Genomic DNA, 16,341 nt, shown 5'->3' on the forward strand with positions numbered 1-16,341 from the left:
TAGACAAGAGTGGGAAAACAGACAAGCATGCTGCTAGAGCCTTGTCAGCCCCAGTCTCAGAAACATTACAGAGTCATCAGCATATATTAACATTACAAATGGGCAAAACCATTGAAAGCTTCACCTTTTCACAGATTGGCTAGAAACTGCTAAGTCTCCATAATCTTATATTTTGTATTGTCTTTCATAACAATTGTTGGTACAGGTTTCAGTAACTACAGTAGGAGGGTCTTCTTTGGTCCAACAAATCTTTCTATTCACTAAATGCTAATAAAAAAAGATGAGTGGAAAGCATGTGAATCTTCTGTGCTATGATTTATGATTTCTTTCTTTATGTGAAAATTTTCCTAAAAGATGTTTTCCAAGGTTTTCCCAGCTATTGTCTGTATACCTCAGGGTCCAGTGGATGAGTCTTTGTGAGTCCAGCTCTAGCTGGGTCACATTTTAGGACAGGGAATAATGGCTCCAGTATTATCTCCTAAATCAACTTAAACGATGAGATTCTTGACTACTTCTCCAGCTGCATGTTGAACCGGTCTTTCCATTGCTCTCCATGTTGCTGTCTTGCCGACTCTTTCCTATGAGCTTTGTACATGTAACCAACTTCCTGAATTCTCTTCTCTCTGCTCTTTACAGTCAGCTCCGCATTCACTGCTTCAAAAAGGACTCTTCTGACCACATGCCCATTATAACTTACTAAGTGCAAGAGTAAATACAAATTGGAAACAAAAAATGTATGTATAATTTTACCTGATGCAAAAAGGAAAAAGAGCCTCCCCTCTCTTTTTCTTAGAGTTTTTATTGTAGAAGTCTTGTAATTTTTTTTTTTTTTTCTTCTTCTTCTGCCTCTTTTGGGAAATTCTCTTGAATGACTTGTCAAAGAAAAATATTAATAACAGACATCTGACTTTGATTATAAGGTTTTTTGCTTACCCACAAAACCAAACATAAGCTCTAAAAAATTTTCTGACACAAAATTAAACACCCAAAATTGCTAATCGTTTCTTTCCTGTTGGAACCTAGGCCTACTTAATTTAAATTTCAAAAGATATCTTGGCTGCAGGTGGGTAGAGGGCCAGAGACCACCTTTTGATCTTGTATCAGTTGATCTCAGTAAAAGGGGGAGGGCAGGGTTCAATCAGTTATGTTAAGATTAGCCAATGGTTGATCTTCTATTCTTCTCCTTCCTCTTTTGTCTGTAAGTGTCATTGTAACTAGCCTACTTCAAGCCCTTTGCTTTATTTTTGGAATCCAAGTAGTTTCCTTAAGTGCATATAGAATAACTGCTCAGAATAAACCTTTATGTTTCAGTTTCTTTGTGTTTCGATTATTTTTAACAGGTTAAATAAGCTGTTAGTTTTACAACCCAAGAATTTTCAAGGACTTGGGAGCCATTTCTTAAAATGTAACCAATAAGGCAGATAGCCTCCCTGTCTCAGTTTTTGTGGAACAGTAAGAGCCTAACCTCAGCAGGCTCCAAGCTGTAAAACTACACCCTATCATAAAGACATGAAAAGTTTATTTATTTACTTTTTGAATAATCAGCAAACACTGGTGACTTCCCCAATAACCAGGTGAACTGAGGATAAACAAATGGTGCTGTCAAGTCCTATTATTTGAGGTCTAGTTTGCCTCGAGAACAAGCATGAAATGGGTTGCATCTACCTGGTTATATAAATGTTCAGATTCCTTTCTGTCTTTGCAATCTCTTTAGCAGATTGCCTGTGAGGAATGATTTAGAAAATAACATTGAATTCATTATTCCCTGTCCTTGAGCGTAGATAATGTGACCCAGCTGAAGCTGGGCTCACAAGGACTCATAAGGACACTACTACTGGGTGCTGAGGTATAAAGACAATAGCTAGGATACCAAACCCGCCAAACCAAACCCGCTGCCCTTGAGTCGATTCTGACTCATAGCGACCCTATAGGGCAGAGCAGAACTGCCCCATAGAGTTTCCAAGGAGCACCTGGCAGATACGAACTGCTGACCTTTTGGTTAGCAGCCACAGCACTTAACCACTACGTCACCAGGGTTTCCATAGCTAGGATAATCTTGGAAAATATTTTAAAGGAACCTCTCAAGTAAGCCAATCACACAGAACACAAAAGACTTTCCACTCTTACCTTTTTCTGTTAGCGTTCAGTGAATAGAAAATTTGTTGGACCAGTGAAGACTCTCCTGATTGTAGTTACTGAAACCTGTACAAATGATTGTTAAGAAAGACAATTCAAAATGTAGGATCACAGTTTCTGGCCAATCTGTGAAAAGGTGAAGCTTTCAATGGTTTTGCCCATTTGTAATGTTAATATATGCTGATGACTCTGTAATATTCCTTGAACTAGGGCAAACATGCCTGTAGCAGCATGTTGTTCATTTTCCCATTCTTGCCTGTTCTGTAATATTTATGTGGACTTGGGCAGACAGGGCTCTAACGGCGTGTTTGTCCATCTTCCCACCTTTCTCCGTTCTGTAATTTCCTTGGAGTTGGGCAGACATGGCTCTGGCAGCATGCTTGCCGTATTTCCCACTTTGCCTTTTTGAATATATGCTGAATAAAACTTTCTTTTTGCTGTACTAAGCTTTGTGATGTTTCTTTCCTATAACATGCATCACACTCTTCTTTAATGCTTACTCAATAATAAAACTGTTCTCTTATCTTCCACCTTTGAAGAGAGGTTTTCTGGGTTAGGAGCAGATTTTGTTTCTAATTATATTTCCCCAGTATAAGCTTTGTTATGTCTTTCAAAATCCTTATCACCATTTGTAATAATTTTTTCTACCTCCTTCTCGAGAATACCAGCTCCATGAGTCTGTCTTGTTCCTTGCTGTATACTCGGGCCTGGACAGAGTCTGGTGAATAGTAGGTACTTCATACATAGTTGTTGAATGAATGAATGAATGGATAAATCATTAAAGATTATAAAAATCTCACATTTGACAGATCTTTCATATCACAGTGACAAATTTTCTCATACAGTAAATGCAGTAAATATTCTTTTCTCATACATTGCTAGTGGGAATGTAAATTGGTTACAGGTTATCTGAATATAAATCTGGCATTCTGTACTGAAAGGCTTGAAAATGTTATCAGAATAAGGTTCTTGCCTCTGACTGGTCAAGAATGAACAGGTAAAGCACGCAGAATTTTCCACACAAGCAAAAGTTTATTGAAGAGGCTTGCAAGTGGAGATGAGGTGGACCTAAAGTAATGCTTACCCCCATCGCACAGAACAAAAGACTAGTCTGGGCTTTTAAAAGTTCTTGGGTGGGAAAAGATTCACGTTTATTCACAGGCATAGGCGGGATATGTTGACTACACTGCCTGCTGCAGCAGCTTTCCAAGATGGCTCCTGTCTCCGAGGCCTCTGGGATTCATATCAGGACTTATTATGGGGTGTCGCACGTGTGCAGTTTTTCACTCCCAAGTTCCATTTCCAGCTGCTGCTGCTGCTGCCCCTCACTGCCCCTCGTGGAAGGTCACACAGCGGTCACAGGTGGATGTTCTGCCCATGTCCCTGGGGCTGGCTTTATCCAGTAGCTTCTGTAAGAAAACTTTAAAGAAGTTTGCCAGCTATTTTCTGACACCCTGCAACATTGTTCTGGGGAATGGCTTTGTTTCTGAGCCCTGGCCAGTTTCCTGCACTTTGTTTGCAGACTTGGGGGGGCCGTCTGTTCCCTGTCTTAAAAATGCTCTTAACCCCTTAATTCCATTTTGAAAAATCTATTCTAAATAATCAGAAATGTGATATAAGATTTAAGAACAGGCTGAACTTTTTTTAAATACAAAGATGAATAGTAGGAAATAAATTAACTACTCAACAATGGGGCTATAGTAAAATCACTCAACTATGGAATATTGTACAGTCATTAAAATCATGTTTTTAATAAATGAAAAAGCAGAATAGAAAATTTTATGTTTCAATTTTTCCTAAAAATATGCGTAAAAGGACCCAAAGAATTAACTACTTTTTCATTTAAGGATATTACCAGGTAGTGAGACACAGGGTGATTTTAATTTTCTTTACTATTCAGGTACAGCCGAAATTTTCTAAACCAAGCTACAATTTTTTAATCAGAATAAAACTTTTTTTTTAAAAAAAAAGATTCTATGAATTCACCATCACCTTTTATCTATTTCGGAGTTCTGCCACACCACTCAGATTTAAATTAACTTTGCTATTTTGCTAGGCCTCAGTGGTTCAGTTAAACAGTGCCCTCAAAAAAGCCCTGGTATGGGATTTTTTTTTTTTTTTTTTTAACTTTTTTCTGTCTACAACTTAGTAAAGCTTTTTGATTAGCCAGTCTCATTTCTGGGATTTCTTAGTTATTTGTTCATTTTACAAATATCTGAGTGCCAACTTTTTGCAAGACTAGGTTTATACAAAATACAAAAGTTATCCAGCCCCAAGTTAATTCCTGAAGCGGTGTGCTCTATTTATACCCTCTTCTGCCAGCTCTGGCAGGACAGAACTACAGACCCTCACAGCCAAGAGCACTCTGCCTGCATGGCAGGAAACAGAAATCAAAAAGCATAGGCTTTTTGGCAAGATTGGAATGAGAAGGCCATTACCAAGCTGTCCAAACTATGGCTACAAAAGGTTTCCGGTTCACTGGAGCTGCTGATACGAGATTAGTCTAGAGATAATTGCGGCTACAAACAGAGATTAAAACCCCCAAGGACAGAGACATTATTTTAACTTAAACACACACACACGGTACATACTGTACGTTATAACTTATTTACAAAAGTAACAATAATGGTCCCTTTATCTATTTCATGTCCCTAGATGTGGCCCCCGAGAAAACCACGATAGAGAGCAATGGCTCTAAATCTCCCTTTCGTTCTTCCAGAGATACCAATTTTGGAGCCATCAGCAGAGCATATGCCTTAATCTCTGTGATGGAGAAAAGTGATGGGGTAGGCCATTTGAGTGGGAAAAGTTTAACCAAATATAATTTTCAGGTTCTATCAGATCAGTATCAGATCAGATTTGTTTGGGGCGTGCAATAGATGGGAAGGCTGTGATAACGGCTTTCCCTAGAATGTTGCTTATGGAGGATGTATCACTCGCATGGAAACCCTGACTCAGAAATGTGGGCACATCAAGAAGGCATAGCATACAGAGCAGGAATACTGGTGAGGGGAGAGTCCAAAAAGTAGGCCCTACATTTTCTGGCCTTCTGTAGTTAATTGCCAGAAAAAAGTTAAAAAAAAAAAAAAATTAAAATCACGCCTTATTTTTTGTGTGTCCTATGCTCTGCATTCAAGAAAAACTCTAACTAAAAAAACTAGAACACCATAATTAGATCTGGTTTTTCAAAACATCTTTTATTTAAAAATGAAAGCTCTCTTGCCTGTCAACGTGTCACACATGAATAAATTTAAGTGAAAACATGAAAGTTCATGATTGACATAAAATGAGTGCTGCTGGAGAGTGATTTGCAGCTGTTTTACAAGAAATAAATATTCCTTTTTAAACAGAAATGGCTTTCTAACTGAGGTGGAATCTAAGTAAATGAAAGGCCCTTTGGATCAATAAGCATTTTGAATTAGGACATGCAGAATGGAGCTCAGTTTTGGAGGAGCTGAAGAAGGCTAAATTACAGGTCTAGAGGTGGGGGGAGGGGTAGCCCTGGTGGCGAGAGGTTAAAGCACTGGGCTGCTAACCAAAAGGTCGGCGGTTCCAACCCACTAGCCACTCCATGGGAGAAAGATGTGGCAGTCTGTTTGTGTAAAGATTATAGCCTTGGAAACCCTATGGGGCAGTTCTACTCTGGTCCTACAGGGTCGCTATGAATCGGAATCCACTCGAGGGCAGTGGGTGTGTGGTGGGTGAGAGGTATGGGGGAGGGACAATTTGGAGGCTGGGAGAGAAGGAAGGTAACATGGGAGGAATTAGAGCCTAAAAGGACTGGTGAGATGGCAAGAAGTTGGGACGAGGGCTGATGCGGCCAGTAAAACTGTGTCATGGCAAGATGGCTGAGGACTTTTGAAAAGGATGTCTTAGAGTCAAACTTGAGATGGTCTGGGTTGCTATGATATAAGCCTGCTGCCACCTCCATCTCTTGCAAACCTTCAGCTGAATTAGCCTTTTTTTGTGTAAGGTGGCCATGAAAATATAAGTTCCCCAGGAATTTACAGAAATCTTAGGGAGGTCTTAGACCTTCAGTAGAGTGTGGAATGGAGGTCTGAGCAATCCTATGTAGAGCTTAAGGAGCAGTGAGACCCCAGCAGATATCTGGGTTACACAAGACTTTAAGGTGGTCTTAATACTACATGACCTAGAGACGTAGGAAAAAAAAGTCAATTAGAAATCAAGTGTGTTGAAGTTGTTAAACAAAGCCTCACAAATCACATTACTACTTACCTCCGGGGTAAAGCCTGATGAAGAATTTTCACACCTCGTTGTACACCCAAATCAGAATAGCATATGACACAGCCGCAAACCAATACTGAGCCCTGGAAGCAGAAGGGAGGAAGGTAAATCCCAGTGCACCCCAAGGAAAGGCTCAACCCCAACCAACAGGGAGAGGGCTTTGGTTCATTTTCCCTGCCTGACTGGAAATAACAACAAATTCATTGGATCACACAATATAAAGATGAAAAGCTTTTTATTTAACCTGGGCTGTGATGGTAGAAGCATCATTTGCCTTTGAAGTGGAAAACCCATTTCCTCTTCTGGGCAAATGGACTGGTCAAAGCCTCTTGACTAATACAGAATCGACTCATACTTTTCTCTCTTTTGCAAGACTTGGGAAAGGGAAAGAAACCTCTAAAAGTCTAATGTTGATTTACTTTGTGATATCTCAGAATGGGGGCAGGTTCTTTCCTTTCCACCACCACTGCAAGGTGAGCTCACCAGAGCACAGTGAAGTTCAGGGCTGTGACACTCCCGAAGCCATAGGAGAGGATTAACGCTGTGATGATCTGTGAGGCGATCCCTACCCAGATGACTTTGTTGCTGCAAGACATACAAAAGGAAGCAGATTCTGAATTCACATGGGATCGTGATGCTGCCACCCAGCAGACTGCTGCCACCCAGCAGAGTTAATGCCTTGTGCATTAAGGGCAAGGCCATAGTTGGGCCCTTGGAATCAACAGACCTCTTGACCCTTGGCCTTGCAGGCCCAGAGTTAAGCCATGAGATCAGAAATTGTCAATACCTGAAGAGACCTTGCTGGAAAATGGAGTTTCTCCAGGTTTTCCTGATGACCAGACCTGCTATTTGCTGGACCACAATGGCAATGAAGAAGGCTGTGTAGCCTGTCCATTCTAGGTACTGCCTCTGGTACCTCGTCTGTCAGAGAGCAGAGGCAGAGGAGACCATGAGACTCACGAGGAAATATTCTAGGGAAATTTCAACGCAGTTCTGCAAAGCTTTATTCCCTCCCCTGCTTCACCAAGACTGAGAGCAGATCGCCTCTTTGTCTTGGAAAGAAACATATCGATTTCCACTTTAACCGGGTGAGTAGGGAAAGAATGCTAATTTATTTGGTCCAACTGTGGGTGTTGCTGGACTAGTCACTCTTCCATACCAATTGCAAAACTAATGTAAAAAGGTTAGCTCTTGTGATCTAATTTGAGAGATGAGGCTGAGTCCTGGCAAAGGCCAAAGCCCTAATAACTGAGAAAAGTTTCACTCTCTGTGTCTCACTAAGGCAGTTCAGGAAAATGAACTTTCAGCATCTATCAGGGCAGGACAGTGACAGGAGGGGAGAACCAATAGGATGCTCAGGGAAGAGCTTTCCCCTCCCTTACCCATTCTTGTCCATAGCTGTCTTCCAAGTCATTCATATCGTCATTTTCCCATTTTACCCGGAGGCCAATGAGAGTGCTGGGTCTAAACCCCGCTTGTGCGTAAACAGTGAAATAGACAACAAAAGCTCCCAGGGATTGCATGAGGCCTAAAAGAATAAGAGAGTAAGGTTCTATAATATTCCTGTCAGTCCCTCCTGTCATCCCAACCCCATCCCAAAAGAAAAAACACAATTGTGACCTGTCTCAAGGGAATTCTCTTGGGTGGACCCTAGTGCGGCAGGTAAGAGATGCCCTTATCACACCAATGTGCGGGAAAGAGTAGAGGGCGAGTGGCTTGTTCGCCAGTCTGTCCTTCTCGTGGCGAGGCTTCCTGTCCATTACGTCACTTTCAGCTTTCTCATAAGCCAAGGCAACGGAGGGAATCTAGAGAGGGGAGAAAGCCTGTGAATCCTAGCCCTGAACCACAATCTACCTATAGAACACTGATAACAGCAGTGGCATAGCAGTAGGTGGGTAGGATTGGTGGGAGGTGGTGGTGGTAGCGGGGCAGGATATGGGATGGCCATCTATGGGTGCAAGGTTCATTGTCTGTACAGAATTTTAAAACAGCCAGTTCAAAAGATCAATCTGCTTTTTATTATCGTCATGTACTAGCAGTTCTAAATATACTAGTTACAAAAGACTTTCCCCTCAGGGGTGGATTTCTCCCACCACCCCGCTCCCCTTTAGCATGCCCCCCAAACCACAATGCCATGCACTAGAATACTGGTTCTCAAACTTTAGCAGGCATCAGAATCACCTGGAGGACCTGTAAAAGACAGGTCACTGGGCCCCACGTCCAGAGTTTCTGATTCTGAGGGCCAGAGAACTTGCATTTTCTAACAAGTTCCAGGATGAGGTCTATTGCTACCAGTGAGGCTATCACACTTGGAGAATGCCTGCAGTGGAGAAAAATGAGCAAGTTTAAAGGGCCTAGAGAATAATCTGATTGGAAATTATAGGACTCTCAATTCCCCTTAGAGGTAAAGACATCTCTAGGCCACCTGAATTGTAGAGATTACCTGGTTGTTACTTAAAACTACAGAGGAGACAAATGAGGCAAGTTGCTGTGAATCTAGCTTGCTATGTGTTCTTTTTACCTTTTTACCCGTGTAAACCACAGCCATATGAGTAAGTTCCAAAGAGTTGCCTGATCTTTAAACGGATACATGCGAGAAGAGGAGAAGGTTTAGTGGAACTTACTGTAGGCTAATGCAAAGCTTCTAGGGTCGCTATGGGTCGGAATCACCTGACAGCAATGGGTTTGTTTGGTTGGTTGGTTTTATAGAGGTTTAATAACTGCCACTTCTTACCGTAGATGAAAGGTTGGTGGTTAGAACCCACCCAGAGGTGCCTCCAAGGTCAGGCCTGATGATCCGCTTCCAAAAGTTAACAGCCTTGAAAACCTTATGGAGCACAGTTCTATTCTTCACAAAAGGGATCGCCATGAGTCAGAATAGACTCAAAAGCAACTAGCAACAAGAACCACAACTTCTTTCTGTGTTTAGGCAAAGGGCTTCCAGATCACAGATTCTTTTATGTAAAAGGGAAGGGCTGTGATGTGCTCACTTTACCACTGGGCCCCAGCACTGCGGGGACTATTTTGGTGACAGCTTCATCTTCCCAAAAGAAAAGGGAGGCACAGAGGCTGAAATGACCAACGGCACAGGTGCACATGTGTTTTTGGAGGGCGAAGAACTCATGTCTTGAAAAGCACCTATATGGAGTGAAGTGGTCAGTGGACCACTTGTTAGAAACACGGAACTTCAGGCCTCATGGCACTGAAGCCTGAGAAGCACTGATTTAGTTCACCTTCTTGTTCTTAAAAGTTTACAGACCACTGTTCCCTTTGGTGCTACTTACGATGTCTGTGCCCAAGTCGGTGAAACAAGTAGCAATGGTGCCAATAGGAAGGGGGAGCCCAACAATAATGTAGATCAAATAGGAGCAAAGCAGAGCCACGTTCTTGCTCTAGGTATAAGCAATTCCTTTCTTTAGGTTGTCAAAGATCAGGCGACCTAGGCAAAAAAAGTTTCTCCTTATAGGACTTGCTTTTAGTCCCCCAGGTGACCCCAGTCCTTGGTAAGATCACTAGAGAACTCGTTTACCTTCTTCCACCCCTGTGACTATGGATGCAAAGTTGTCATCCAGTAAGACCACGTCAGCTGCATTTTTGGCTGCATCAGAACCCGCTGTGCCCATGGCAACTCCAATATCTGCCTTCTTCAGAGCTGGAGAGTCGTTAACTCCATCCCCTGTCACAGCAACCACTGTACCCTGTGGGGGACATGGTGAGAGAATTAACTGCGCAGATGCAAGGGACCACAGGTTTGGCAAGAATACAATAGTTTCGATTTCATCTTAAGGCTAGGAAGATTACTGGAGCTGAAATTAAGGGCCTATTTGGGGGGAAATATAAAGACAGGAAATCCAGGAAGCAAGAATAACGAGCTGCAAACAAGATGTATCCAAATTATAAAAACTAGTGTGTGTGGTAGATTAAAGTGGATAGGTGCTGTGCGTTATATTTTTAAATTCTTATAGACCAACACCTACCACCGTACCCAAATGTTTTGCTGTCAGAATCCTGTAGCTTTAGTGATGGAGTGCAGAGAACCAGTTTGGGTTCCTCCTTTAACGTGTGGCATGGAAGGGTCTGGCACCCTTCCTTTCTTATGTGTACAAGGGGAGCAGAGTGGAGTATAAACCCAGTGAGAGGGCAGAGAGGTGAGAGGACAATGACTAGCAAAGAGCTTTCTCTTGAGAGGTTTCAAAAGTCCCCAGTCCAGGACGGAGACACAAATCTGTTCTGGCATTTCTCCACCTAATGACAGCACCCCTGGGCCCTCTGGCTGTGATGCCATTCACTCACCAGTCTCTGACACCCCTCCACAGTAATCAGCTTCTGCTGTGGGGACGTCCGGGCAAAGACAATTTCCGAGTGGTTGGCTAGCCGTTCTGGACTAATGTCCTTCAGCGCCATGCCAGTCACCACGGCAGCTTTAGCATCCCTAGAACGGCCAGGAGAGACCAGGTGAGGCCACAGTCCCGACCTGAATCTGGAGCACTGTTTTGGGCAGTACATGGGTTGAACCACTTTGATATTACATGGAACCAAATTTCCTCAGCTCCTAATAAGTGAGATAACGGCAGTTATGAATATTGGGAACAGTTCGGTCTCCAATTCAAGACAGTAAACTGAGGCTCAAAAATTAAGTCATGTCTTACATTCTTTTGTGGTTATGAGACGGGGGAGGGGGGAGGGTGGGAGATGGGTATTCACTAATTAGATAGTAGATAAGAACTGCTTTAGGTGAAGGGAAAGACAGCATACAATACAGGGGAGGTCAGCACAACCGGACTAAACCAAAACCAAAGAAGTTTCCTGAATAAACTGAATGCTTCGAAGTCCAGTGTAGCAGGGGCAGGGGTTTGGGAACCATGGTTTCAGGGGACATCTAAGTCAATTGGCATAATAAAATCTATTAAGAAAACATTCTGCATCCCACTTTGAAGAGCGGCACCTGGGGTCTTAAACGCTAGCAAGCAGCCACGTAAGATGCATCAATTGGTCTCAACCCACCTTGATCAAAGGGGAATGAAGAACACCAAAGACACAAGGTAATTACGAGCCCAAGAGACCGAAAGGGCCACATGCACCAGAGACTACATCATCCTGAGATCAGAAGAATTAGATGGTGCCCGGCTACAACCGATGACTGCCCTGACAGGGAACACAACAGAGAACCCCTGAGGGAGCAGGAGAGCAGTGGGATGCAGACCCCAAATTCTCATAAAAAGACCAGACTTAGTGGTCTGACTGAGACTGGAAGGTCCCTGGTTGGTCACGGTTCCTAGACCTTCTGTTGGCCCAGCACAGGAACCATTCCCGAAGCCAACTCTTCAGACATGGATTGGACTGGATTGGATTGGGTTGGGTTGGAGAGGGATGCTGGTGAAGAGTGAGCTTCTTGGATCAGGTGGACACTTGAGACTACGTTGGCATCTCCTGCCTGGAGGGGAGATGAGAGGGTAGAGGGGGTTAGAAGCTGGCGAAATGAACACAAAAAGAGAGATTGGAGGGAGAGAGCAGGCTGTCTCATTAGGGGGAGAGCAATTGGGAGTATGTAGCAAGGTGTATACAAGTTTTTGTGTGAGAGACTGCCTTGATTTGTAAACTTTCACTTAAAGCAAAATAAAAATTATAAAAAAAAAAAAGTTATTTCTTGGTATCATATAACAATAAGAAAAAATAGCCAAGCAGCCTTTTCATTACAGGAATGGGTGAGGAAGTGGTACTTTCGGGGCAATGCTTTGCTTAGCAAGTAAAAAGAGGGTAAAAACTGCCTTTTAAAAAATATTAATCGTAACACGTAAGTGATGGGTAAATGACTCTCCACTGTAAAATATTTTGAACTTTGCTGTATGCTTGACATGTTTCATAATAAATTGTTGGGGAAATCCTCCCTGTTTATTTGTTTTGGGTCCTAGAATTCCGTTTATGCCAAACACATAGGCAATAATTCTTTGTTGTTTTTGTTGTTTATTTGAGATTTACAGAACATCTACTATGTGCAGTGTGCTATAAAGGGAGAACAATTTATTTGGTCTTCATTGAGCAAAAATATCATCTGCTGAAATATAAATGTTTGCTTCCAGGCACTTCTGATTATGCAGATCTGTGTCAGTCCCCTGCTAAAACTCTTCAGAAAATTCCAGTGTGCTTGGAACAAACCCCAGAACCACCAATTTGGTCTCCAAGGCCATGTGCAGCCTCCCAGGCCAAGTGAAGTCTGTGGTGTTGAGCTGTATATCCTCTTAGCTCTCATTTCTGAGAACCTCCAAGTTCTCTGCTGCCCTAAGGCCTTCAAAGGTCTTTCTCCCTTTGCAAGGAATGGACATCTCTTCAGCTCACCTTTGCTTGGATAACACTCCAGATTTTAGCCTTCAAATCTCAGCTTAAACGTCGTAGGTGCAAAACATAGAATGCCTTTTTCCTTATATCTGGCAAGTTTTGAGATTTTTAGTCCTGCTTTTTCCTTTTGGTGCTAAATATTAGAATTCTAGCACTTGATTCTGAAACTACATGCCTTCCTAACTGCTGGTAAATATATATATTTTTTATGTATACATATATATTTAAGATAAGAAGGAAAGGGTGTTTTCTTTCCCTCTACAGCTGACAAAATGCAGTTATTATACCGTCATGAAGCTAGATGTGATAAAGTGATGAAATGAAAATGCTCACGAAGTTATCCATCTTACTCTCCCACTCGATGCGGTGACTTGTATGAAAACGTATAATCTTATTATTTTTAAAAACCAAACAAATAAACAAAAAATCCAAAATCTGGCTTTCTATATGTTGTTTATACAAAGGGGCCTTGGAGATTCTTAGACTTTTGATACCATTGCTGTGCCCAGGGACTTCAATTCTGTTTGATTTTCTTACTTGGTCATTTGTTGCCTTAGTAATAGTTTATTATCTGGCATCTCTGTATTCCTAAAGAACATAAATGCTGGGGTAAACTAGAAGAGATTCATTGATCTTTCCCTTTTTTCTCCGCAGGCATGAAAGTATAACAAAACCAATGATATTTATTTTTAGCTTGAGACTTTGAAGTCTTTTAAATTATCAACACCGTATCCCGGAAGCCCCCTCTGACCACCACAGTCCAGTTTAGTCTCCTCCCAATTCCAGTCCCATTGTCCCCTGCATGTCTCCTTCCTTATACTCATCACACCACATCAGTTGTTTTTTTCTGTCTCCCTGGCTAGACTGAAAGCTCCCCAAGGGCAGGGATAGTGTCTCTCCCGTATGCTACTACAGTTCTAGTGTTTAGCACAGTGCCTGGTATATAGTCAGCGTTCAACAAATACTTGTCAAAAGAATTAATACATAAGTGGATAAATGGGTAGATGGATAGAAAAAAGGAATGACAAGCTTAATAGAATTAGGAGAAACAAGGAAAAATTGAGTCTCTCCTTAGGAAGCTTCCATTCTATTTCCAACCAAATAAAAGAAGTGAAGACTCTGTTTACATAGCTGCACATTATGAAGCCAACTGAAAAAATAATATCCAAGATGCTCGGTAGGAGACTGCGTGAAATCCCATGGGTTCTTAATAGTCCTGATTATACAACTAGATCAATGGCAAGTAATTTTATATAAACTTCTTATTTCTATTTTTCTCACTCTAAGTTGGGCACAAGTTTTCAGATCTGCTTCATTGGATTGGGAAATTTAGACATGAGGGGTAATTCATGACCATCATTATAGTGCCTGGCACATATTAGGTGCTTAGTAAAGTTTTGAGTGAATGAACGGATATGTGAATTATAGATCAAATCAGTCTAGTGTCAGCCTGAGAGGGTGTTTTGCCAAAAGATGATTTGCTCCTAATAACACAGCTCTTTAGCACCAATAGGGTCCCACGTGTAAGAACTTCAGTTTCTGCTGTTCTGTACATACCATTTCTTAACTTGCTCCACAGCAATCTTGAGGCATTTTGCAATGTATTCCACTGTCTCACTGTTTGCCGAAATGATACCTACACTCCTGGCAACAGCTTTAGCTGTGATCGGATGATCACCTGTCACCATAATAACCTAGAGCACAATGAGGAAGACATATGGACAATGAGGAACTACGCCAGCTAAAGTAGGAACAGTTCAATATTGCCTACTCTACCATGACTTGGAAGAATATGGCTTGTGATTATCGTGATTTGCATTTGTGGGCAGTTCTGGATTTAAGACACAACTGTCTCTCAAGGACACACCGATTCCATTGGATCAACCCTTGCTCCTGAGCCTCTTACATTTCCTCCCCTGACATTAGAGTAAGCTCTTTCCCTTTGCTATCACATTATATGTGAAGGGGCTGATAGATGTCTACTTGGAGCAGCCCCACATTCTTTCAACTGTCTTGATATTAATATGGTGACAGAACTCAATTTTTGGCTTAGATATCATGAAGATAAATGGATTTTGGAGGCTGGATATCGAGACCAAGGAGTAAAACCTTTAATTGTCCACCACGGTCTAGGACAAGACATGGCCCCTCCAGGGCACAGGGAGATAGCTTTCTCCTCACTGCTGTTACCGTTGTGGTTTATTCCACATAGATACAACCATTTCGTTTTAATGGCACAGTTATTAAAATCCTAGGTAAGTGAAAGTAGAGATAAAAGAAGGGAATTATGTTATTTACATAAAGAGACCTAAATACTGACCATCGTCTATGACACAAGTTCTTATTAGATAGAGATACAACATATATGAGGAAATTTTTGAGTCAGAAAAATGACTCTCACCTTGATCCCAGCACTCCGGCATTTGGTAACTGCATCAGGCACAGTGGACCGAGGAGGATCAATCATCGAGAAAAAAAAAATAAAATAAATGTTTTAAGAGCCCCACAAAACAGAGGTTGGAGGTGGGAAAGTTCATGGTGTCTATGTCAAATGCATAGGTTTCTGGAAACTCGTCTGCTGGCAGGTAGAGATGACAGAAACCTGGAATGGGCATGAGTTTGGGAGTTAATTAAACTAGGATAAGACATGACAAAAGAAAAGGGGGGCACATTATCATACACTCACAGTCCTTTAATATTTTGCCATTAAGGTAGAGTTATTATTTGATATTATAGTATACCAGAACTGTTTAATTCTTTCAATTCTGTAATGTATGGTTTTGGAAAAGGCATTTAATCCAGAAATCATTCCTTGTGTGCCCATTAGGATCCATGTTATATCCTAGGGATATAAAGACCAAGCCTTTACTTCTGAAGATGTCCCAGTTTGGTGGACAGAGAGGTAAAGAGATAAAGTTATAACAAAACATAGTCAGTGCTACAGAGCATAGCTATAATACAGCTACCTGGGGAGTCAGCAAAGGCTTCACGCAGGAGGTAACATTTGAGCTGGATCCTGAGACAGTAGATGTTTTTCAGGGAAAGAAGGGAGGATTGGGGGTGGAAAAGCCATTTTAGGCAGAGAAAACAGCATATGCTACTGCGCAAGGTTGAGAAAGTACTTGGGGCATCAGGGGAATAGTATGAAGTTCACTCTTTAATCCAGATAAGCATGAGAGAAAGGCTATTAGGAATGGGGTAGAATCCTTTATTTCCCTGAAGGTGTCAGCCTCTCCACGTTGAGGTAGAAGGGATTTCTGTGACTACTGGGACTTCTTAGACCTTGTGATCTTCTCATTAGATTTGTATTTAATTTACTCTCAGCATGGTTCACTACTTTACAAATATCAATAAAGTATAGACTTTGAGAGGTCAAATGTGAGTTTCTAGAGCTACTCTACTCAGATTGATATCTATCCTGTGTTGCAAAGGAGATTACCCAGTCTCGTGGAATATTTAGAGCATGCTAAAGTATTATCATTTCATTTATATATTTTATCTGTTTTACAAACTCAAACACCTTTTAGAAACACACATTCCATGGATTCCAACATCTCTATTGACAAGATCTTTAATGCTTAATGACTCTCATCACCAACCTTAAATTTTATCATTCTGCTGTTC

At 41.6% G+C, this 16,341-nt stretch overlaps 1 protein-coding gene across 1 annotated transcript in view; it reads right to left on the reverse strand.

Moving 5' to 3' along the window:
- Positions 1-508: 508 nt before the first annotated feature.
- The window catches only part of LOC126066246 (potassium-transporting ATPase alpha chain 2-like), a 29,522-nt gene continuing 13,689 nt past the window's right edge, over positions 509-16,341 (reverse strand). Inside the window, 12 exon segments of the mRNA XM_049867105.1 lie at positions 509-696; positions 6,373-6,464; positions 6,865-6,966; positions 7,169-7,302; positions 7,764-7,909; positions 8,066-8,186; positions 9,666-9,820; positions 9,911-10,079; positions 10,675-10,813; positions 14,275-14,411; positions 15,119-15,187; positions 15,189-15,319. Of these exon segments, the coding sequence (XP_049723062.1) occupies positions 509-696; positions 6,373-6,464; positions 6,865-6,966; positions 7,169-7,302; positions 7,764-7,909; positions 8,066-8,186; positions 9,666-9,820; positions 9,911-10,079; positions 10,675-10,813; positions 14,275-14,411; positions 15,119-15,187; positions 15,189-15,319 (1,583 nt within the window).

Source organism: Elephas maximus, chromosome 23, assembly GCF_024166365.1.
Source record: "Elephas maximus indicus isolate mEleMax1 chromosome 23, mEleMax1 primary haplotype, whole genome shotgun sequence".
NCBI lineage: Eukaryota > Metazoa > Chordata > Mammalia > Proboscidea > Elephantidae > Elephas > Elephas maximus.